The sequence below is a fragment of the Leptodactylus fuscus genome, chromosome 3, assembly GCF_031893055.1.
Source record: "Leptodactylus fuscus isolate aLepFus1 chromosome 3, aLepFus1.hap2, whole genome shotgun sequence".
Taxonomy (NCBI): Eukaryota; Metazoa; Chordata; class Amphibia; order Anura; family Leptodactylidae; genus Leptodactylus; species Leptodactylus fuscus.
In genome coordinates, this window is record NC_134267.1 from 197,717,336 (window position 1) to 197,743,607 (window position 26,272).

The 26,272-nt window shown below is 42.3% G+C and overlaps 1 protein-coding gene across 1 annotated transcript in view; it reads left to right on the top strand.

Annotated features, from left to right (window-relative positions):
* The first annotated feature begins 534 nt into the window (after positions 1-534).
* DNER (delta/notch like EGF repeat containing) overlaps positions 535-26,272 on the top strand; it is a 187,540-nt gene continuing 161,802 nt past the window's right edge. Inside the window, 2 exon segments of the mRNA XM_075269041.1 lie at positions 535-715; positions 717-842. Coding sequence (XP_075125142.1) covers positions 602-715; positions 717-842 — 240 coding nt within the window. The 5' untranslated portion in view covers positions 535-601.

The window sequence follows — 26,272 nt, forward strand, 5'->3', positions numbered from 1 at the left end:
TCTGCCCATGCCCAGACATAAGTTTGTTTGGGACTCCAAAAATCCAAGTCCACCCCTGATATTGTAGGAAAACATTCCCTTTATGGGATTGAATATACAGTGTTAGGCCAGGGCTCCATGTTGCGAAAACACTTCATTTTACAGTACCTGGTAAATCCCATTCACACATTGCAGAATAATCTCTACAGCAGAAAAGCTGCGTTTTGAAAAACATTTGTGTTTTTATAAATGGTAGCACGTTTTTGCTATGGAAAAACTGTGGTGTGTCTTTTTTTCTGCAATGACTGGCTATGCAGGGCTTATATGTGCTGTTATATTAGGTTTGTCCAAATCAACCAATCAGATTGCAGCTTGTATCACTTCAGGGCAGATTACACGATGAAAGCTGTTATCTGATTGGTTGCCATGGGCACTGCTGTACTTTTTAGTCTGGACTACTGTTATGTATCCCGCCGGTCCGCCATTGTGGCACACACAGGGCTGCTCCCTCAGCCGTCTCCCCTACTCCTGCCGCCCCCGTTATTGCCCTCTTCCCGCCTCTTCCCGCCTCCTCCCGCTCCCCTCCCTTCCCCGCTCTCGTCCTGTCAGTCAGCGAGTTGTTATGGTAACAGGAGCCGGCTGGTTGCAGCTCAGTGATCGCAGCATCCACAGCCAGGAGCGGGTACCAGAAGCCGCGGACACTTCCAGGAGAGCAGCGGAGTCAGCAGCCGCCCTTCCCCATGCCTCCTCCGTGGTCTCCAGCGCTTGTCCCTCGCCTTTTCTTTCTTATTCTCTCCGGTCTTCTTCTGGTCTCTTCGGATCTCCCTGGGGAGTCGTGCGGAGGAGAAGCGTGCGATACGCAGGTAATGGACGTACAGTAGTCACCGCTGGGAGAACTATACGGACACATAGGGATATGGGACTGTATATACAGTGTATACGTACAGATAATATACAGTGTATACGTACACATAGGGATATGGGACTATATATACTGTGTATACGTACAGATAGGGATATGGGACTGTATATACAGTGTATACGTACAGAAAGGGACATGGGACTGTATATATGGTGTATACGTACAGAAAGGGATATGGGACTGTATATACAGTGTATACGTACAGATAATATACAGTGTATACGTACACATAGGGATATGGGACTATATATACTGTGTATACGTACAGATAGGGATATGGGACTGTATATACAGTGTATACGTACAGATAGGGATATGGGACTGTATATACAGTGTATACGTACAGATAATATACAGTGTATACGTACACATAGGGATATGGGACTATATATACTGTGTATACGTACAGATAGGGATATGGGACTGTATATACAGTGTATACGTACAGATAGGGATATGGGACTGTATATACAGTGTATACGTACAGATAGGGATATGGGACTGTATATACAGTGTATACGTACAGAAAGGGACATGGGACTGTATATATGGTGTATACGTACAGAAAGGGATGTGGGACTATATACAATGTATACGTACAGAAAGGGATGTGGGACTGTATATATCGTGTATACTTGCAGAAAAGGACATGGGACTGTATATACAGTGTATACGTACAGAAAGGGATGTGGGACCGTATAGACAGCGTATACCTACAGAAAGAAATATGTAGCTGGATATGTACTTATAGAGAGGCTATATGTAGCTGGAAATACTATGTATACATACAGAGAGGAATATTTAACTGGATACTTAGTGTATACCTATAGAGAGGAATATGTGGCTGGATATAGTGTTTACATGCAGAAAGGTATATGTATTTGGATATATAGTGTATATCTATAAATATGGTATATGTTACTGTATATACAGTGTATACTTCCTGCTAAGGCTCTGTGGCTGAATATACAGCGTATACATATACAGAGAAGAATATAGTGGCTTTATATCCAGTGTTTATATGCACAGGGAGTGTATGTATAAAGAGGACTTTGTGGTCCTATGTACAATGTATAGGTACAGAGAGGGTTATGCGGCCAGATATACAGTATATTGTTAAACAGAGGGCTATGTGGTTGGATATACAGTCCACACTTTATGGAGCTGTTATACAAGATGTGTACAAGACACATGATAATCTACAGAAGTAACAATGCATATATATATATATATATATATATATATATATATATATATATATATATAATGTAATAAATATTTGTATAGCTAAAATGTTAAGTATAATAAAACATAAGACGGCATCCATAACAATGTCATGGTAGGAAGTATGTAGGCGGCTGTCATGTCTGAATGTCACAAAGAACAAAGTAGCAACCATGTGAGCTATAGCATCTATCTATCTATCTATCTATCTATCTATCTATCATTATCTGGAAATAGTTTATATATATATATATATATATATATATATATATATATATAGATAAAATTTGATACATTTCATCATCTGTCTATTTTTCCATCCATCCATCCATGTATCTAATATCTATCTATCTATCTATCTATCTATCTATCTATCTATCTATCCATCTATCTATCCATTCATCATCTGATTGTCTATCTATCTATCTATCATATGTTTGTCTATCTATCTTTTCATTCATTCATTCATTCATTCATTCATTCATTCATTCATTCATTCATCATCTGATTGTGTGTCTATCTTTCTAGGTCTAACCATTATCTCCTATCTATCTATCTATCTATCTATCTATCTATCTATCTATCTATCTATCCATCCATCCATCCATCCATTTATTCTCATGTCTGTCTGTCTGTCTCTATCTAAAAATCACATTCAGGCAACGTTAAATGGAGATAAAAATAGGTTTAAAAAGTGACTTCACCACATAGTAGCAACCATGTCAGGAATAGCAGCGAGTTAACCTGTGTCTTTGTTGCCTGCATGTGCTTACTGCATCTATCTATCTATCTATCTATCTATCTATCTATCTATCTATCTATCTATCTATCTCCTAGCTATCTCTCACAATAGGGCAATAGTTTATGTACTGTGTATATATATATATATATATATATATATATGGATATAGATCTGGAAATTTGATACAGTAGTGAATGCACTGCTATCCATTCAGTTTTTGTCATTCATCGCGGTCAGTCACATGGTTTCTATAGGGGTGATTGTTTTGACATTGTATATGATGTATGACATTCAGGTGGTGTTTGCTGATATGTGAATGTACAGATCCCCTTATATCATCTATATACAGTATGTATCACTTTACAGACTCTATAGATTAGCAGTCCTTTGTGTACAAGCTGGTTGTATATAGCTCATGGCTCTCGATCCTTGGTTACGGATGTCATGTATAGATTTCTATTATTGGTGTATTTTTGTTGTGCAGGTTTTCTGCTTGTTTTGCTGTGGTGCATACTGAGTCATTGTGCATGGTAAGTGATGTATTGGTAGCGCTAGGTACTGTGCCAATGCTGAAAATACCAGTCACAATAACAGTGATTTCGTCACGTGGGTTAGATGTGTGAATGAATGGCTTAGTCATACACCTGTGATTGAATCGCACAAACTACATCACGGGTCACGTGTTGTGTAGCGTGTGCCTCATTTTAATGAAATTATATTGTGCATTTAGGTCATTGGATTATATCATCTTTCTACATTGTAGTCCAGAGACCTGGGTGTAATGGCTTCTGTGTCAGAGCAGTGTGTCTGCTAGAATCAAGGCAATGAGACTTTCTATAAAAGACAACTGAAGCCTTGTGAGCTCGCTCATCCTCTGTTATCAGAGGCCAGACAGCAGACAAGTGGCTCACACAGTGCTAGAAGATTGATGTGGGGCTTATGGTGGACCCTTGGGTTAAGCTGGCCGTTGATGTATGGCTTGCCATCATACAGTATAGATACGTTATGCACTGATGGAAGATATCAAATTTACCCCATGAAGAAAACCAACCTATCAGTCTGTGTGAAAGAGGAGGTAAATATGTACCATACCCTCCTGTCCCAGAATGTAAAATAATCTCAGAGTGGCCCGCATAGAAGGAAGAGGAGGCTCCATGTTAGATATCAGTATATATATGTATAATATAAGGTACTGACACCTTAGCACAGAAGGGCTTGTTATTGGTTTCTTACTCTCCATTGTTTTTATGATCCTTGGGCCACTGACTTATACCCCACATGGGTATTCACAGGCCAGCAGTAGGGCCCCAATATCACCTGCGTGGCCTCTCTTCACTGTATATTGTATTGTTATCAGGGTGCGAAAAATAATAGAGACAGTAGGTTGATATTTAAAAGAAGAGCTGTAGCGGATTTAAAGGGATTCTATCATTAAAATAACATTTTCTCTCGATCACATGTAGGAATAGCCTTAAGAAAGGCTATTCTTCTCCTACCTTTAGATGTCTTCTCCGGGTTGCCGTTTGGTATAAATTCCGGTTTTCGTTGGTATGCAAATGAGTTCTCTTGCAGCACTGGGGGCGGGCCCCAGCGCTCAAACAGCACTGGGTGCGTCCCCAATGCTGCGAGAGAAATCTCCAGCGCTGCCTCCATCTTCTTCAGGAACGGCCTCTTCACGCGACTTCTTCCGGAGCTGGGTTCAAATTTCTAGGCCTCGGGCAAAGCAGACTGTGCATGCCCACAGGCCACAAGAAAATGGTCGCTTACACCAGCTTACTGTGTAAGCGGCCACAGAAAAAGTGGCCATCCGCAGGCATGTGCATTCTGCTCTGCCCGAGGCCTAGAAGTTTGAACCCAGCTCCGGAAGAAGACGCGGAGAGAGGCCATACCTCAAGAAGATGGAGGCGGTGCTGGAGATTTCTCTTGCAGCATTGGGGACGCCCCCAGTGCTGTTTGAGCGCTGGGTCCTGCCCCCAGTGCAGTGCCGCACCTCCCATGAGGCGACCTGAAGCGACCACTTCAGGCGGCGCTATGCCAGGACCCCAGGGAGGGCGGCATTTTTGCTGACCTAAGCCAATCCAGGACAAGCTGTCTTGGACTGGCTTAGCACCGAGTGGTGGTTTGGGGAGGCCACTGGAGTAGCGCTGCTCCAGCAGCTTCCCCTCACGCTCAGGCAGAGAGCAGGTCCTCTCCATGCCTGCTCTCTGCCAGTGAACGGTGCTAAGCCATGCCCCCTTCACTTCGCCACACCCCTTTGCTCCGCCACGCCCCCTCCGCTCCGCCCCCTCCTCCCGGGGGGGGGGGCGGCTTTCTGTAGTTCGCCTCGGGCGGCGAAAGGGGTAGGTTCACCCCTGCCCCAGTGCTGTGAGAGAACTCATTTGCATACAGACAAAAACTGTGATTTCTACCGAACGGTGGCGCGGAGAAGGCATCTAAAGGTAGGAGAAGAATAGCCTTTCTTAAGGCTATTCCTAAGTGTGATCGAGAAAAAAATGTGATTTTAATGATAGAATCCCTTTAAAGGGAATGTGTCACCATGGCAACCCCAGATCACTGTAACGCTTGGATAGGTGAAAAGACGCCGATTCTGAATATATAACTTTTATCTGGGTACACATTGGCATCCCCGCAGAGTCAGCTTCCAAAGGGTCACTAAAGCACTTAGGGGTACTCTCCATTACATCAGGGATATGACATCAGTAGGCCAAATGACTGATTCCTATTCCTCTATATTTCTACAGCCAAACTCTGGCTTGGCCTCCAAATCAGACTCCTTCATATATGGCTGACAGCCACGGTCAGACAGCAGCAGGCAAAGCTCCTCTAATTCAGGAAAAAAGCTAGGGATTGTCATAATAGCACAGAAGAGGAACAGACTGCAAAAAAGAGGCTTCAGCCCCCTGAGACAGAAGAGTCATGACCCTCAGATGACATCAGACAAAATCAGAGCAGGAAGAGATAGAAGCTCCTTATGGGAAACTTCAGCTAGTCAGGTCAAGAAATAACACTGCGGAGGAAATGGCTTTCCAGATTTGTATGTTTTATATAAGGACCTATAGAGTAGAAGATAGATTCCCTTTAAGACTAACTCAGTGGAAGCCAGTAGATCAGCAAGGTCCTTTATGTACAGCAAAGTGATTTTCCTTACGTTATTAGGGGGCCGTTAGGGGGTCACACTGTGGCATGTTATGGGAGTCACAGCCAGAACCCTCATAGCACAGTAAATTCTGACAGGACTCTTAGGAGAGACAGTAAGAGTCCTTATTACCCTGCTCATACACAGTGGCAGAGCGGGGTGGGAATTTAGGCGCGGCAGATTTACTATAACTCACACCAGGAAACTGGCAGGAGTTATACCACAGATCTATGCCAGTCACTGACTGGTTTTTTATCTGCAACCAGGTGCAGCTAAATTTTAGAGCCTCTTAATAATTCAGGCAAGTCATTTGTCTGATGGGAATCAATTGAGGTTTAATAAATACCTTCCAGTGATTGACAGCCTTGTGTGTATACACACTGATACAGGGAGAGCTGTCAGTCATTGTGTGTGGGCGGGGGAATCAGGACTCTCACTGGCTCAACTAGGAGTCCTGTCGGGCTTTACTCTGCTCTTTAACAACATATATATATATATATATATATATATATATATATATATATATCACAGAGCTCAGCTTCTTACCCTCTAACATACAAACCTATATGTCACAGCTTCATTCGCTCTATCATGCAAACCTATATATCACTTAGCTCAACTTCTCTCCTCTATCATGTAACCCTATATATCACAGAGCTCAGCTTCTCTCCTCTATCATATAAACCTATATATCGCAGAGCTCAGCTACTCTCCTCAATCATGTAACCCTATATATCACTGAGCTCAGCTTCTCTCCTCTATCATATAACCCTATATATCACATAGCTCAGCTTCTCTACTCTATCATGTAACCCTATATATCACAGAGCTCAGCTTCTCTCTTCTATCATATAACCCTATATATCACAGAGCTCAGCTTCTTTCCTCCATCATGTAACCCTATATATCACAGAGCTCAGCTTCTCTCCCTCTATCACATAACCTTATATATCACAGCGCTCAGCTTCTCTCCCTGTATCATATAACCTTATATATCACAGAGCTCAGCTTCTCTCCTCTATCATGTAACCCTATATATCACAGCTCTCAGCTTCTCTCCCTGTATCATATAACCTTATATATCACAGAGCTCAGCTTCTCTACCTGTATCATATAACCTTATATATCACAGAGCTCAGCTTCTCTCCTCTATCATATAACCCTATATATCACAGAGCTCAGCTTCTCTCCTCTATCATACAACCCTATATATCACAGAGCTCAGCTTCTCTCCTCTATCATATAATCCTATATATCACAGAGCTCAGCTTCTCTCCTCTATCATATAATCCTATATATCACAGAGCTCAGCTTCTCTCCTCTATCATATAAACCTATATATTGCAGAGCTCAGCTACTCTCCTCAATCATGTAACCCTATATATCACTGAGCTCAGCTTCTCTCCTCTATCATATAACCCTATATATCACAGAGCTCAGCTTCTCTCCTCCATTATGTAACCCTATATATCACAGAGCTCAGCTTCTCTCCCTCTATCACATAACCTCATATATCACAGAGCTCAGCTACTCTCCTCTATCATGTAACCCTATATATCACAGAGCTCAGCTTCTCTCCTCTATCATATAACCCTATATATCACAGAGCTCAGCTTCTCTCCTCTATCATGTAACCCTATATATCACAGAGCTCAGCTTCTTTCCCTCTACCATATAACCCTATATATCACAGAGCTCAGCTACTCTCCTCTATCATGTAACCCTATATATCACAGAGCTCAGCTTCTCTCCTCTATCATATAACCCTATATATCACAGAGCTCAGCTTCTCTCCTCTATCATACAACCCTATATATCACAGAGCTCAGCTTCTCTCCTCTATCATGTAACCCTATATATCACAGCTCTCAGCTTCTCTCCCTGTATCATATAACCTTATATATCACAGAGCTCAGCTTCTCTACCTGTATCATATAACCTTATATATCACAGAGCTCAGCTTCTCTCCTCTATCATATAACCCTATATATCACAGAGCTCAGCTTCTCTCCTCTATCATACAACCCTATATATCACAGAGTTCAGCTTCTCTCCTCTATCATATAATCCTATATATCACAGAGCTCAGCTTCTCTCCTCTATCATATAATCCTATATATCACAGAGCTCAGCTTCTCTCCTCTATCATATAAACCTATATATTGCAGAGCTCAGCTACTCTCCTCAATCATGTAACCCTATATATCACTGAGCTCAGCTTCTCTCCTCTATCATATAACCCTATATATCACAGAGCTCAGCTTCTCTCCTCCATTATGTAACCCTATATATCACAGAGCTCAGCTTCTCTCCCTCTATCACATAACCTCATATATCACAGAGCTCAGCTACTCTCCTCTATCATGTAACCCTATATATCACAGAGCTCAGCTTCTCTCCTCTATCATATAACCCTATATATCACAGAGCTCAGCTTCTCTCCTCTATCATGTAACCCTATATATCACAGAGCTCAGCTTCTTTCCCTCTACCATATAACCCTATATATCACAGAGCTCAGCTACTCTCCTCTATCATGTAACCCTATATATCACAGAGCTCAGCTTCTCTCCTCTATCATACAACCCTATATATCACAGAGCTCAGCTTCTCTCCCTCTATCATATAACCCTATATATCACAGAGCTCATCTTCTCTCCTATATCATATAACCTATATATCACAGAGCTCAGCTTCTCTCCCTCTATCATATAACCCTATATACCACAGAGCTCAGCTTCTCTCCTCTATCATGTAACCCTATATATCACAGAGCTCAGCTTCTTTCCCTCTATCATATAACCCTATATATCACAGAGCTCAGCTTCTCTCCCTCTATCATATAACCCTATATATCACAGAGCTCATCTTCTCTCCTATATCATATAACCTATATATCACAGAGCTCAGCTTCTCTCCCTCTATCATATAACCCTATATATCACAGAGCTCAGCTTCTCTCCTCTATCATACAACCCTATATATCACAGAGCTCAGCTACTCTCCCTCTAACATATATCCCTATATATCACAGAGCTCAGCTTCTCTCCTCGGTGCAAGGAACAAGTTCTGCAGCAGGCCAGCTTGAGAGCTGCCGAAACAGGCAAGCCATTGACGGCAGCAATTGGCTGAATATAGGTGGGTCATCAATGCCAACAACACATGGGCAGAGGCTAGTAATCCTGTATATCACAGAGCTCAGCTTCTCTCCCTCCTATATATATAAACCTATATGTTTCAGAGCTCAGCTTCTCACCCCTTCTCATACCCTGCTCTCCGGTAGAGCATCAGAAATCACCTGCCTCGTTCATGTTAAAGTTAATATCACTTTGCCCACCAGATTACAGTTACATAGACAATGACATTACAGCCCCTTACAGTGAATTCTTGTTTTACACTTTTATTAGTATAGTGCTTCAGTGTTTTATTTGTTGACATAATAACAGGAATGAGGGCCCTTCAAAAACAATTTATTGTGGAGGATGACGTCCGCCTACTCCTGTGCAAAGTGTGCCAGGGAGATTTAGAACACAAGCCATTAAAAGTTTTTGGATACAGCCCAATCTCTGTCTCATCAGTATATAATCAGAGGGAACTCTGTGGTTTACAATGTCACTAGAATATGATGTCATTGACTAGTGTGGAGGGGAACGTAGGGCATAGGATTTAACCATGAGCTCTATAGTATTGGTAAGCTAACATATGGGAGGAATTTTTTAGAATATTAATGAGGTTGTGCTTTTTGCATCTGACAATTTCATTGGACAATCCCCCCATATTTTATTTTCCTGAGTGTGACATTTGGGAGTCAGATTTTGGGGTTATCTGTGCTCACATCTGATTTTCCATGATTTCCTTGGATTCAGGCTTTAGTGAATGCAATAAAGTACCTTTAGTGGTGAAATGGATGATGTATGAGTGAGTGTGGAAAATTTGGGCAGCGGGGCCCCATTCTAGGTTTTACTATGGAGCTATATAGTTATTTGCTGTACCTCTGCTGTACGCAGTAACCCTTTTCTCTGGCTTCGCTTTATGGATTATTACAGAGCTGTGACATCATTATGTGCGTTTTTTTCTGTGTTGTGATGTCATCATTACCCTAAGGTGACTCTGTGCTTTATCACTGTACTATATTGTACTCTTAGCATACTTGAGTAGATTTTCTTTGCATTCTCACATCACTGAGTGAATTTCTATGATGTGACCCTGTGTGTAAAATACCCTTGTACACATACAAACATAAGCACACGTTATCACAATAATCATTATTGCATGAATGGTCCTTGATGTTGCTGTTCATTTTATTTTTTTCTATGATATCATTTAGTGCATTTTCCTAATACTGTGACATTACTCTGTATATTATCCTTGTACTGTGACATCATTGTGTGCATCATCGCTATATTGTGACATAAGGTCCAGTTCACACCTGCATTCGGAATTTCGTTCGGGGAGTCCACTTGGGGCCTTACTGTGTGCTTCTTTTTTTTTTTTGCATCTTTGTTTCTTTCTTGTTTCTTATCACTGTGTGGATGACTTCTGTATTGTAAGTTGAGTTAAAGGGGTTGTCCTGGATAAACTAAGAATGAACCCCTAAACTAAACATGAAAAGTATAGAAAAAATGTTCCAGCATGCCACAATTGAATAAAATGTAACCTTTACTTCATATCAAAAAAGGTAAAAAGGGATATTACATCACCCATTCAGGACACACGATCATGATGGAGCTTACACGTTTCAGGACACATACACGTCCCTTAGTCTATACTTTTCATGTCTGTTGGCTCCTTTGCAGTCTGGAGCAGTTCCCCTAGTAGCCACACCCCGTCTCTGTCATTAACTGCCATACCAGGTGCAGCGGTTTTCCTTGTTTTTCTGCCCTAAACTAAACACCCTCCCCCTGCCTAAATTGTAATTTACTTCAATTAAAAATCCCATATCCTTGGAGCAGTCATGTGACCGCCCCAGGGACACTTGCTGATAATCTGTTGACGTTCCGTTTCACCGATTCTGGAATGGATTGTTACTACTACTCTCCCCCTTCCTTTCCCTATCCCATCAATGCTTGCCAAGTTTTCCTGTATCCAGGGAACGGCTTCTCCCATCTTCTTGTCTGCTATTAGTGGACGGAATAGGTTAGCTAGGGAGACAGGGGTAGGGTGGAAGGGGCTAGTAATGGGCGGGGTTGCTAGGCTAGGGAAACAGGGTAGGGTGGAAGGGGCTAGAGAGACAGGGGAGGGTAGGAGGGGTTAGTAGTGGGTGGGATCGCTAGGCTAGTGAGACAGGGAAGGGTAGTGTAACAAAGTGAGAGAGGCGGGGCGTACGGAGTGAGAGGGAACTAGTGTAGAAACTACACAGGAAGCTACACAGCTGGAAGTTACACCATGTAAACCAGGGGTCTCAAACACGCGGCCCGCGGGCCAACTGCGGCCCTCGGGACAATAGTTTGTGGCCCCCGGTGGACATCCCGACATCCACCGTAATAGTACGACGCATGCCGGGTGTGTAACTATGGCAACCGCCCGAGAGCCAGGCGGCCGCCCGCCATAGCCGCCGGGTGTCTACTGCTTTAAGCAGTAGACAACCGGTGTTAATGTCTCTGATCGGTCCCGGGACCGATCGGAGGCATTAACCCCTCCGGCGCCACGGTCAAAGGTGCCGACGGCGCCATTTTCCCGGAGATCGCCGGCGCCTGGAGCAAGCTCCAGGGTCGACGTCACGTTGCCATGACAGCCGGGAGCCTTTACAAGCCTCCCAGGCTTGTCTGCAATCTCTTACTTTTGCAGGCTGCTCTATGCAGCCTGCAAAAGAAATGATAATTTTTTGCAATGCATTGTAATGCATTGCATTAGTGATCAGACCCCCTGGGGTTCAACACCCCTAGAGGGTCTAATAAATGCAAATTTTTTTTAAAAAAAAGTAAAAAAAAAAAAATATAAAAAAAATATAAAAAGTATTAAAAATTCAAATCGCCCCCCTTTCCCTAGAACACATAAAAGTAGTTAAATACTGTGAAACACATACATGTTCGGTATCCCCGTGTCCGAAATCACCCGCTCTACAAATCTATAAAAATATTTTTCCTGTACGGTAAATGCCGTAGCGGGAAAAATAGTCAAAAGTGCCAAACCGCCATTTTTTCACTGTTTTGATTCTGATAAAAATTTGAATAAAAAGTGATCAAAGCAATAGCATTTCCCGGCCCTGCAAACAAAGACACCCTATGCATCCCCGTACACGGACGTATAAAAAAGTTATGGCTGTCAGAATATGGCAACTTTTGAAAAAAAAAAAAATTGGGAAAACCTGATGTGGCCCAGCCTCACCCAGGCTCTACCTCCAGCGGCCCCGGGGTAAATTGAGTTTGAGACCCCTGATGTAAACTAACACAGAGGATGCAGCAGCAACCAGAGACACTCAGAAATCACTCCAAACACTGCTAAAGGTATATGGGTGTACTTATTAACCCATTACTAGCACTAACAGACCGTTCCAAAAAAAAAAAAAAAAAAAAAAAAAAAAGATTTTCTGTCTGGAAAACCCTTTAATTATGTGTTTATTTTGACAAAACACTTTTCATTTTTCCTGTATTGTAGGATTCCTCTGTGCATTATCCGTGTACTGTGACATCACTTTGTGCAGTATCCATGTATGGTGACGTCACTGCATTATCTTGGTACTATTCATTTACAGTGACATTAATATATGCATTATCCCTGTACTGTGATGTCATTCTTTGCACTATTTCTGTATTGTGACATTAATTTTCTCATTATCTTTGTGAAGGGGAGAGCCTAATTATTCACCAATTATGGTAGGATCTCTCTGTACATTATTCCTGTAGTTTGACATCACTGTGTGCATTATCCTGGTACTGTGACATCACTGTGTACATTATCCTGGTTTTGTGATGTCACTGTGTACATTATCCCTGTACTGTGACATCACTGTGTACATTATCCCTGTACTGTGACATCACTGTGTGCATTATCCTGCTACTGTGACATCACTGTGTACATTATCCTGGTATTGTGACATCACTATGTGTACTATCCCTGTACTACAGTATATCACCACTTGTGCACTATTCTTGTACTGTGATATCACTGTGCTTATTATTCCTGTACTGTGACATCACTGTGTGCACTACTCCTGTACTGTGACATCACTGAATGGCTTATTCTTGTACATTGACATCACTGTGCATTACTTCTGTACTGTGAAATCACTCTGTGTACTATTCTTGTACTGTAACACCACTATGTGCATTATCTTTGTGAAGAAAGTGGGCCTGGCAGCTGTGACAAAGGGATTTTCTAGGCAAAAATGGACAACCCATATAAAGTTCAAATCTGCTGGGGACAGTGAAAAAAAAAAGCATACTCACCTTTCCCCGTTGCTCTGTTGTCTTCCCACGCCTCCTGGTTCATCCGCTGATTGACCTGAGCAGGCCTCATGGATCTTCTTCCGGAGCCCTGTCGAGGCCACTGATTGGCCTGAGTGGTGACCAAAAGATTCTACCACAGCAGATGAATGAGGAGGCGTAGGAGGTCAACAGAGCAACTGGGAAAGGTGAGTATGTATTGTTTTTTTCACTCTCCCCAGCAGATTTGAACTTTAAATGGGTTGTCCATTTTTGCCTGGACAACCCCTTCAACCAGTCCGGGGAATGATTCAGCCATTGCGCCCACTACAAAGCAGGTAGTTAAAGGAGTCAGAGTTGTGGAAATCGGCTTCAAAATACTGATGAATTATTTTTAATTATATTACAGAATTATTAATATTGTATAATAATTAGATGAATAATTTGTTACATTGTTGCTTTCCTAGGAATTCAATCACTAGACTTTTAATGAATTAGAGGACCCTTACTGTTTTTGAATTTCCATTTTGTTGAGGAGTCAGAGCACTGGTCAGAGTCAGGCTGTGAAAAAACAGAGATGTTGGAGTCAGTGGTTTGCCATCCCGATCCCACCGCCCGGTTACAAATTAGCCATTAAAGCAATTTTTCAAGAATTATTACATACATCACATGAGGTTTCCCACGTTCACATTACCAGGTGCAGTTTTTGAAACCAAATAAACCATAAAAGTCGCTAAAGTATAGAAAATGGTTTTGACTTCAAGAACTGTATAGAAAAACTGTGAACCCATCCTGTGTCTGACCGCTCTTCTGGGACCCCCACCAGTTTTGACACCAAGAACCATTGGAGAATGTTTCGCTTTCATAAGACTTTACGCATAAGCTCGAGATGAATATTCGCAGGTTGCAATGGTCCATTCATTTCTCTATGAACATGTAGACCTTTGTCGGATAGAAGGAACCCTTCTCTAAGGCTCTTATGGCGACCTATGAAGGAATTTCATGAGAAAGCGTAAAGATGGGAAAGAATATTGAAGACATTGATTTCATTTGGAAACCTCGGATTCAGTACTAGAAGTTGAATCTGTGCAGTTTGCTAGAGCTTGTTGTAGCCATCGGATCTACGTCAGCTGTGTTCCACCAGGGCGTCACTTATCTTCATACCGTCTTATTGAGCTCCTGCTGTGTTCAGCATGACTTGGAGAATGGAGGTCACCGCTGTTACAGTTGCTTCGTTGTAACTTGGACGTGATTCACTTTATCATGAACCCGTGTTGTATAAGACAACTGACAGTGACGTGCCGCTTCCTCAAAAAATAGCACAGATATGGAGCAGCTTAGAGGATTTTTCTCCGTCTCAGTTCTGCTATAGGTAGCTATCTTTTTGCAGAATAAAGTGGCGGAGTTGTGACTTCTGATTTAGATCTTTATATGGTTAACAGAGATATGGATATTTTAAAATACACAGACTTTATATTATTTAGTGTACATTCTTTTTATGTGATAAGATTTTTTTTATTTTTATGTACCTGTATTTCTCTGAAAATAAGACAGGGTTTTATATTATTTTTTGTTTTGAAAGTTGGATTAGGATTTATTTTCAGGGGTGTTTTATATTTTTTCAGTGAACAACAATCCACTCACCAGACCCCCTTACACCCAAAACAATTAGAGTTGGCAAGTGCCAATGGTGGACAGGCTCTCACATACAGATATTCGGCACTCTTGTCAAAGGCGTGTCACTGTCAGGTCCCTTGCCGTTGCATCAGTGTTCCTCTGCAGCAAAGTGTAGCGGTTGGCTCCCCCGGTCACCAGAAGCAACCAAAAATAAAAAATTAAACATCAGTAATCGGATTGATAATAGTGGTCCCTGCTGGTTTTGCAGTGATGACTTCATTCATACATCATTGATGTGACAGCTGTGTTCGGTCAGTGGCATGCAACTACTAAGGCTGGTTAGTGACTACAGCAGTTATGTGAATGATGTTGTGACATTGTCTCTGACAGACCAGCAGACCAACGGAGCTACAGTGTTGGAGCAGCAGGAGGATTTAAATGGACTCCAGATCCCAGTATACCATTCCTGCCTTCCTGATCATTGTGTATACAGGTCTCAATGAGCATGCGATGATGTGGGTACCTTCTGACCCCCTCTGGCTTGGCAATCACATGACAGCTAGAGAGACTGGAACGCTGGGTCTTAGAGGATCAGCTCTGTAGTATAAGGGGTTTTTTGGTGAGGATTTTGACGCTGAATTCACCTCAAAATCCTTGCCAAAAAACTCTATGTGAACTGACCCTTATACTACAGTTGCAGCCACCCGTTTTTTTTGTCCAAATTCCGGGCCAATAAACTCCATCTGAACTTAGCATAACACATTAGGCTGTATTCCTGTTGTACCCAATGCTGTATGTATTAGCCTCACCCAGTTACAGGAGAAAACAAAACAAAACAAATTAAAATGGTCTTATTGGGGGGGGGGAGAGCACAATGTGTAAATATAAAAAACAAAAAAAATTATGCTTTCAAAATAATAGTATATTTTGACACTTAACTAAATGAAATGAATGAAGAATTGTTGAAGAAACTCGTCAGGGAGGTGGTTCCAACCATCTTGAAAAACTAAGCCCAGATCTTCTGTACATGTAGGCTTGATCAAATCCTTCTGTCTCTTCATGTAATCCCAGACAGACTGGATGATGTTGAGATCAGGCTCTGTGGGGGCCATATCATCACTACCAGGACTCCTCCTCTTCTAAAGGGCCCTCGCTCCAAATATTGATCAAAATTTTGTTCATTTTGTTATTTTACAAAAACAAACTATTAAGGCCAGGGTCCCACGCAGCTTAAACTATGCGATTTGCCCGCAGCGGAAACACCACAGGAGAAATCGTGGCGTTTTACAGTCATGGCAAAGTGTATGGCATTCTATCGAATTCCATTTCCATTTTGCGGATAAAAACTGCTGTGTGGGCACACTGTGATTTCTAAAACTGGGCGGTTTTGGAAATCCGCAGCATGTTAATTACAGCTATGGAAATGCCAGCGGTTTCCCTATAAGTATAATTGAAACAGAAATTCCCCCGAGGAAACCTCTGCAAGCTTTCTGTCTAAAGCGCTGTGGGAAGAACTGCCATTCGTTGCTGTTGCGGTTTTTCCTGCAGTGCTTTGACTGAACCCCTTTCTAAAACCCACGTACCCCCCCTTTTGAAATAAACACAGGACAACGATTTAAAACTCAAATTTAGTGGACTCGGTAGGCCACAGCTTTAATGAATTTGCATATTTTGTCATTATTATAATAACTCTTATTTTAACCGTAAACAGGGGGCATGGTATGCTAGCTGCAAGACTCCCCAGGGGCACGTCACAACCACTCCCCATTGTACCGCCAACTGTGACTTTTTTTTTTTTTTAATGTAGATTGTGAGCCCCATATAGGGATCACAATGTACAGCTTCTAGAAAAGAGATAGAAAAGAGATAAACATAAGCATCTCCAAAACAAATAGTAACATATACAAAATACATTATCAAAAGGGGAGGGAGGGCGGGAAACGCTCGGTTGAATGGCCGGAAAGAGGTAGAGTGGGAGGTGACCTAAACTAATAAACCCTCGGGACCTACCAATTACCTCAAAACAAATAACAGAGGGGGGGAGACGAACATGATTTAAGATAAAAACATAAATTAGACCCAATTGCCCGCCCACCACTGGGAAGTATAATCCCCCACTACTTTGCACAATCCCAACCAATCACAGGGGATCTACTGTATATGTGACAGCAAAACAGGAGTAAATGAGGAAGGAGAGAGAGATGGGGGGGGGGGTCGGTCATATAACGGTACCCTTAAAGCTATACAGTCAGGAACAACGCCATCCCTAAGCGGATCGGCGTTCACCCATTAGCTGCGGGACACCCCGTGGGGCCTTAGCCTAATGCTTTTATTTTTCTTTGTGGCGGTTTCTCCACACCTGCCTACAACTATTGCACAGCACTGTTCTTACTATACTGAAGGTATTCCTTATTGACTTCAACAAATCTTTGCTGTTTTTCCAACAGACAAATTCAGACCTTAGAAGTATAAAGCAAAACAATCCAAACCATAGTGCAGGCCCTGGCCCTAGGAGCTTACCATTTACTTCTAATACCTTGTAATGGATATTTCCCCTCCAGCTGCCGTCGGAGCTGCAATGCAAGGCACATAGAAAAGCTGGACCTGTCTGGTGCTGAAGTAGTTAAATCTATAATTGTGATTAAGAATTGTGCTGACCTTGATGATTGTCTATAGGATCCACGAGGCCCCGGTTGGGTCTATTTATAGGCGCGCTCTGGCTTTCTGGTACAGTTAGATTTCAGTCTCAGATGTGCAAGATGAAAGGTAGCATTCTGGCAGATCTTACACGGGTAGCTGGGGAGTAGCGCACAGTGCACTTCCCCTGGAGATGGCGGATATTGCTGTCTTTTATCCAAGGCAGTCTAGTACAGATAGAGAGACCTGATTATAACCTGTCTTTTAAGTCAACTCCAGCGAGGCCTTATGAAGGAAACTAACAAGATTCTGCTATTATTTGCCTGGCAAGTAACAAGGCCAGTAGCAGGGATGGCTCTGGTATCTCGGATGTTGCATCTCCATTTGACCTAGCTTAGGGAAATGACATTCATGAGCACGGTCTTATGTCTTGAATGCTCCTCTCTCCTTATTCCTGCTCTTCTCCTGCCTCTGCTTTTCTTATTGATTGAATGTCTTCCTCCCACTGTCTCTCTCTGGAGCGTATCCGCTATAAAGCAGCTCCCACCTTCACGTCTCCCCATCTGACGGTCACTTCATCATTTTTTAGCTACAGAGTAACCTGTGTACTTGATCATCCATAGGTAATTGAAGATGGCGTTACACGTAATGTTTCTTTCTTCAGTACAAGCAGTGATGAGTCTGCAGGTTATTTCCTTGTAGCGTAACATGGAGCTGAAAAAAGTATTTCTTTATACGTGCATCTTGTGTGATTTTGGCTCCTAGCTGTGCTGTTTTTCAAGATTGAAGAATAAGGAACAATAGCTATAGCATTTCCAGAAGCTGGTGTGCTTTGTCTCTGTTGTATTTGTGTGTATGGGGACCCTGGACCAATCGTGAGCAGGATAAACTCTGTGTGTACTCAAGAGCAGGGGGAATAGCAGTAGAGGTAGGAGGGGGCCAAAGTTCCCTCTGCTATATAAAAGATATACACTCACCGGCCACTTTATTAGGTACACCATGCTAGTAACGGGTTGTACCCCCTTTTGCCTTCAGAACTGCCTCAATTCTTCGTGGCATAGATTCAACAAGGTGCTGGAAGCATTCCTCAGAGATTTTGGTCCATATTGACATGATGGCATCACACAGTTGCCGCAGATTTGTCGGCTGCACATCCATGATGCGAATCTCCCGTTCCACCACATCCCAAAGATGCTCTATTGGATTGAGATCTGGTGACTGTGGAGGCCATTGGAGTACAGTGAACTCATTGTCATGTTCAAGAAACCAGTCTGAGATGATTCCAGCTTTATGACATGGCATTGCATTATCCTGCTGAAAGTAGCCATCAGATGTTGGGTACATTGTGGTCATAAAGGGATGGACATGGTCAGCAACAATACTCAGGTAGGCTTTGGCGTTGCAACGATGCTCAATTGGTACCAAGGGGCCCAAAGAGTGCCAAGAAAATATTCCCCACACCATGACACCACCACCACCAGCCTGAACCGTTGATACAAGGCAGGATGGATCCATGCTTTCATGTTGTTGACGCCAAATTCTGACCCTACCATCCGAATGTCGCAGCAGAAATCAAGACTCATCAGACCAGGCAACGTTTTTCCAATCTTCAATTGTCCAATTTCGATGAGCTTGTGCAAATTGTAGCCTCAGTTTCCTGTTCTTAGCTGAAAGGAGTGGCACCCGGTGTGGTCTTCTGCTGCTGTAGCCCATCTGCCTCAAAGTTCGACGTACTGTGCGTTCAGAGATGCTCTTCTGGCCACCTTGGTTGTAACGGGTGGCTATTTGAGTCACTGTTGCCTTTCTATCAGCTCGAACCAGTCTGGCCATTCTCCTCTGACCTCTGGCATCAACAACGCATTTCCGCCCACAGAACTGCTGCTCACTGGATGTTTTTTCTTTTTCGGACCATTCTCTGTAAACCCTAGAGATGGTTGTGCGTGAAAATCCCAGTAGATCAGCAGTTTCTGAAATACTCAGACCAGCCCTTCTGGCACCAACAACCATGCCACGTTCAAAGGCACTCAAATCACCTTTCTTCCCCATACTGATGCTCGGTTTGAACTGCAGGAGATTGTCTTGACCATGTCTACATGCCTAAATGCACTGAGTTGCCGCCATGTGATTGGCTGATTAGAAATTAAGTGTTAACGAGCAGTTGGACAGGTGTACCTAATAAAGTGGCCGGTGAGTGTATATGTACTTTTGATGTATCACCTAGACCCAAGGCTCATTTGGCCCAACATTTAGGTGGAGCGAGTCTATGGCCTGTTCTTGAAAGCCTCTATTTCCTTAAGGGTGACTTACTTCTCATTCATAATCTGTCCAGACAGGAGTGGAGGAAAGCCAAAATCTACGTATACTGATATTCCTGCCAAACCTCAATTGTGACACAACCTAGGCCTGTCTGAGTTAGTTGATCTGTTGGGTGCAGAATTAGACCTCTTGTCTGAATGATTGATGTCTCTTGAGACTCCGAGCACCACAATATCCCACAAATTTTTTAGATTTGTTCAGATTAGACATGCTCTTCAATCCCACTTCCCACAGGTGGACCCCAAATATCTAGCTACTCTCTCATAGGAGTGATCCCAAGGGTATGATCTCTAACTTTCATTCCCATTTGATCCAGGTTAAAGTTGAATAAGCAGATCCCCCGTCCTTGATAAAATGGCTTTTTCCCAGGTTATCAGATGAATCATTCCAGGATGCACTAGCATCAGTTCTGTATGTTTCCCCCAAATTCTGAACCAATACAAATCTATATACTTCATCAATTTTACCTGACCCCCCCCCCCTTCCTAATTGATTTCTGTCACTGATCAGTTATGTAAAACTACTGGAAATAGGTTGTGGGTCTCCAGTTTCAGGTCCTTTTTCCCATAAAGCTGTATCCTAGAAATATAATATGAGGAGATATGGCGGTATTACATTACAGTTTTCCTCTAGCCAGATAGGCGATAGCTATATCTATTTGGAAGAAATTGGTGAACGCTCTTCTCCCATATTGCAAGATTGTATATAAAGGGAGAGGCTGCTCACATAAATTCCAAATTAAAAAGTGTTGCGGTTCTGTAGTGATCGTCCCTTCCTTTAGATTATCTTGATATGACCTTTGGCTAGTTACAGTGGACAGGACAGTAATGGATCGCCCATAACCACTATTGATTTTATTGCTATTATTAGTATGTTATTCATTGCCACAGACTGAGCTACTGCTGACATTTCCACATCTGTGGGTTGACTCTATTGGGACACTGATCCTTATGCCACGTTACTGCTTGTACATGATGTGGCAAGATTGCAGCATGTCTGTTCACTGTTTTTCCCTTTCTAAGTTTTTAATTTATTTTTGTAATTTTTCTATGTTTTGTCTCATGCACACTAGAAGTGGGGGTCCACTTCAAACCCTGCAAAGACCTACCAGTACATCCTTACAAGCTTGCTGCATGAAATTGTGCAGCTGTGTGATCGGGATGGCTGCTGTTCCTACAGCCAGGCATCCCATAGAGAAGGCAGGGAAGGTTTATTACCATCCCTGCCTTCCCAATCGCTGTGTACACAGTGCTCATTCAGCATGCAATGATGTGGCCCATCTTGCAAGATGATATGTTACCGAGATCTTGTGAGATGACACTCAACCAAGCCATTCTCACATTGCCAAGAGGGCAACGTCATAGGGCTCAGTACTTCCCAGTTACAGAGTTCACCTCCCTGATAGAGAATGTATTGTCACCCCGATGGAGAAAGCTGGGTAGTTTTCATACTGGGCAAGAGGTAACCACTGAGGTGATAACTCGGATCTGGTGCAGTGCAGACACAAAATTTTAAAAACTGCACAATCTGCATGAAGTCCACATTCTGTGTATATGCCAAGATTACATTTTTCATTCTAGTGACTGGTCCTCTTTAAACTCCACTGGCCAAATTTGCTATGCTATAACCCTGTATTACAGGGTTAATGTAAAGTTAATAGTGCAGTCACTTACCAGGTACATTGCTCACTTTAGTCAGCTTCTGAAAGGTCCCCATGGTTGGTCATATGATTGTCAGACTGATTTACCAACTCCTACACCAGCCAGACCGCACTCTGTCTATGTAAGACTATAAGATCCAGCATGTTACCCTCTCACAGACTTACATAGAAATTAGTGACTTCCAGTTGGTGTGAGTGGCCACAAGTCCCAGGTAGTGGTCCAAAACACCTCTATCCACCATTGTCTATACGCTTGTGTGTTTATATACAGTATACATTGTGAGAAGGTGACAGGTAGAGTGCTGGAGACACGGTATGTCTCCCCCAGGTTTCTGATCTATTTGTGATCCAAGGTAGGTTTGGAATAGGTTTCAGTCCAGGTGTGGGTCCTGGGCTTGTTACTGGCCCATAAAAGGCTGCAGAGCCTGCACTTCAGGGCAGATCCTGGGAATGAGAGAAGGAGCCTGGGTCTGTCCTGGAGAGTTGTGTTTCTTTTATTGTGTTGCCTGAAGTAAGCTGCACATACAGTTAGCCTTATTCTGTATTAGTTAGAGCTCGGACGAGCAGGAGTTCAGATAAGGCTGTATTTTATTTTGCCCTTTTTTCCCCTATCAGTATGTCTTTTTGGAGCGTGGGAGGAAACCCATGCAAACACCGGGAGAACATAAAAACTCCTTTCAGATGTTGTCCTTGGCAGGATTAAAACCCAGGGCATTGAGCAAGAAAAAATACCGGTTCGAGGTGGTGATAGAAAGAGGCTTCTACTCCAGCGAGAGGCAAGGTGGATTTTGAGGACCAATGCCATGGGACCTTTGGGGTTAAATGAGAAGACAGACATGAGTGTCTTTCTTTAATATCGTTATTTTTGCTCATTTATTTTTCTGGGATTCTGGTTCTCTTTGTTTTTCTTTTTTTAGTTTTTCTTTCTTCTCCTTTTTTGCATGTTTTTTGTTTTTTTATGTATATTTTTTTATGTATATTTGTATATCTTTATAAATGTTCCTGTTCTTGTCAGCTTTAAAGGATGAGCCTAGATAAAATTGAAGGCGGATTGAATTTTATCCATGTCTAGCAAGAGGTCCCGATTTGCAACTGGGCTTAACTGTCCCTACTGTTTAAACTTTTTTCCCCCTTCTTTGTATTAGATTAGATGTATTCTGGTCGGCGCCTTTAGGATTGGCCACTGTTGGTCACGTGCTTGCAGCAGGTATCTATCGCTGCTCCTAAGCTTGATGTCTGGTCGGCGCTCCCGTGATTGGCTGTACTAAAGTCACGTGGTGACAGCGAGTGTTTCTCGCTGTTTCCCTTCAGGTCCGCTATATCGCGGACGGTGAATTCTAATAGCCGGCCGTCTGTTTCTTTTATGTTCTGCGCATGCGGGTCGGCACCTCTAGGATTGGCTACATCGGGTCACGTGGATTGCCGTCCCATTTGAAAGGGATTCCTGTCTATGTCGGCGTTACGCTCATTGGTAGTTCACCAGGTGGGCGTTTCCATCTAGAGTTGGACTGCCTTTGTAAGAAGGTGGATCTTTGGGAGGAGCATAATAGTTAATGTAACATTCCGATTGGTTAGTCCAAGTATTCAGTGGTTCCCATTCAGGTCCGACGAAGGATGGAGCAAAAGGGAAGTAATCTGATTGGATGGCTTCCGTTACTCAGGCCGTAGTATGGGGGAATTTCAAATTAAAGGGACAGGCTATGTACTGCTGCAATTTTGATTGGCCATCTTTTCAAGCTGACACATGTTGCTTCTGATCAAGTGTAATTATAGTTCTTTATTTAAGACCTGGTGTTTGGAGTCCGTGGTATTGCACCTTAGGCTTGAAGAAGCGTGACTGTGAACGCGAAACGGCTGTTGCCTCTTTTTTGCCCATTGTGCTATCACTCCCTCCCTTTGGATTTCTTCTACTTATGCACCTAATAAAAGGATATGTTTTAGAGAAAAGAGAAGACGACTGTCGTCCTTTGGAGAATGTTTGGTGAGTGCCCACCCATTACTGCTCTTTTTTGTTCTATCACCTGTTCAGCTTTTTTCCGGGTAGTTGTGCACCTCCATCGTTTTCCTTGGCTCTTTTATACTCCAAGGACTTTAGCTGATCTTCATTGCTTGTCCTGACTATACATTTCATTTGGAATTATAAGCTGTGCCATCTACAGTTCTCTATTTTTCTTTAAAACCCAGGACTCCAGCGCTGCAAGGCGGCAATGCTAACCACTGAGCCACCGTGCTGCCTATCTTGCTTATTTTTGTACCTGATGTGAAGGTTTTTTTATTTTGACATTTTTTTCTAAATAAACCTGTTTGCATCACATTTTATGTCCCTGTCTCTGACATGTTTCAAGAAATCATTCTGTTTCCCCCCCCTGCAATAAGTGAATAGACTGTGAATATAGATTTGAGCACACAAAATGGTTCCTTCCTACGTCTTGGTATGGGTCTTTCATCATGCTCACTGCTGGGAGAGGCGTTCTCTTTGGATGCCTAATAGTTTGCATTTTGTAGTTGTTTTTTCCTCTGCGATACGTCTGGAAGAGTAATTGCACATGACTTATTTTTAATTACAATCTAATGGAAACGGCAATTTAACGAAACCCAGGCGGGAGCCGGAGATGTTACACATCTCTTTGGAATAAGTGTTTTGGGGCTGTCTCTGATTAGTTGTGACAGTGCGCTGGAGTGAAGAGATGTAATTTCCCACCTGTTTTGTGAAGATCTCTCAGATAACACAATGAGGATTATTTTAACACAAAGCTATGTTCCCGACGTAATATACAGAGCTGATCGTCTGTTGGTGAAATGTAGAAATATCACGGCACGTATGTGATTAGTTCTCCGTAATTACTGTTATGGCTGCTTACATCAGTCTGTAATTATTTCTAAAGTGTAGCCTCTGATTCATGATGATTTTATTAAAATATTTGGGAAGTGCTTAACTCCTTAAAGGGATTCTATCATTAAAAAGCTATTTTTTGTCCCTAACATGTAGAAATAGCCTTAAGAAAGGCTATTCTTCTCCTACCTTTAGATGTCTTCTCCGCGCTGCCGTTCGGTAGAAATCCCGTTTTTTGTCAGTATGCAAATGAGTTCTCTCGCAGCACTGGGGGCGGTCCCCAGCGCTCAAACAGCACTGGGAGCATCCCCGATGCTGTGAGAGAACTCTCCTGCGTCGCCTCTACCTTCACCTGGAACGACTTCTCCCCGCATCTTCTTCCGGCGCTGACTTCAAACTTCTATGATATTTTGTTTTTTTGGGGGATTTTTTTTCTTTTTCACATTGGCATACTGAAATTGATAGCTTATTTATTCTTATATTCATTCCATTTTTCAGAACATAAAATCTATTGTAAAAAATTATTTATTTTTGTGGGAATATTTTTTTTTTAAAAAAGCAATTACACCATTATTTTGGGGGTTTTTGTTATGGTATTTCCTTTGCATTATAAATAACACGGTAGCTTTATTTTCTGGGTTTTGTTTATGATGATACTAATTTTATATAATATTTAATAAAATGTTTTCATGCCTTTGCACAAAAAAATAATACTTTAGGGCTAAGGCTCCATGTTGTGCAAAAGCAACTTTTCTTGTTGCAGATTTTGCTGCAGTTTTATTTGAGCCAAAGACAAGAATGGCTGCAAAAGGAATGTGAAATATATAGGAAGTTCTTATACTTCTTCTTTGTGCTCAATCCACTCCTGGATCAAAAACTGCAGCAAAATCTGCAACAAAAAAAGCAGTGTGGGGCCGTAGCTTAACCACTTCCGGACCGCCCATAGACTATATACGTCCGGGAAGTGGTTGCCTTGTTCTGACAGGACGTACTGGTACTTCCAATCAGAACACAGCAGCTGCACGGAGATTGTGTAGCTGCTTTCACTAGGAGCCGGTAACTTCAGCCGGAGCTCCCAGAGAGATAGCAGGGAAGATTTATTACCTCCTCTGCTATCTCGATCGCTGTGTATACAGCGCTCAATGAGTGCTGTATACACGGCTATTGTCGCTGCCATAAATCAGCTGCCCTCTGACCCGGCGGACACGTGATCCGCGGGGAGCAGAGTCTTACCAGAGCTGCTGGGTCCTACAGGACCCCAGATCAGCTCTGTATACTGTGTATACAGTGTGCAGGAGTCTGTATTTCTCCTGTAACTGAGGTTAAATGTACCAGCCCCAGTTATAGGAGAAATCAGCCTCAAGTACAAAAAAAAAAAGTGATCAGATGTCCCCAAAGGTCTCTTATCACCTTATGGGGACACAATCTGGGAAAAAAATAAAATAAAAATATAATAAAAAAAGTTTTAAAAAAATAATAATAATAAAAAATAAATAAATAATACGCTAATAAAACGCCGTTATTAAAGGTTATAGCCCCACCCCCGACGACACCATGCAAAATAAAAATTACCGTAACGGAGAGGAAAAACTATATTATAAAGTTTTTCAGTGACACTTTGTGTTATTAAATAAAAAAAAAATTATAAATTGAAAACCAGACACAATTTCCCTCCTATTTTGTTTATATTTTCCTGGATATAAAAAAAATTAAAACACATTTGAAAATAAAAATAACATAAAAATAAAGCCCTATGTGTCCCCAAAAAAATACGCAAAAATTAGTTGACTAAGACATACGAGAAAAATTTTACAGACCTCAAAACCGCACATACATAATAAA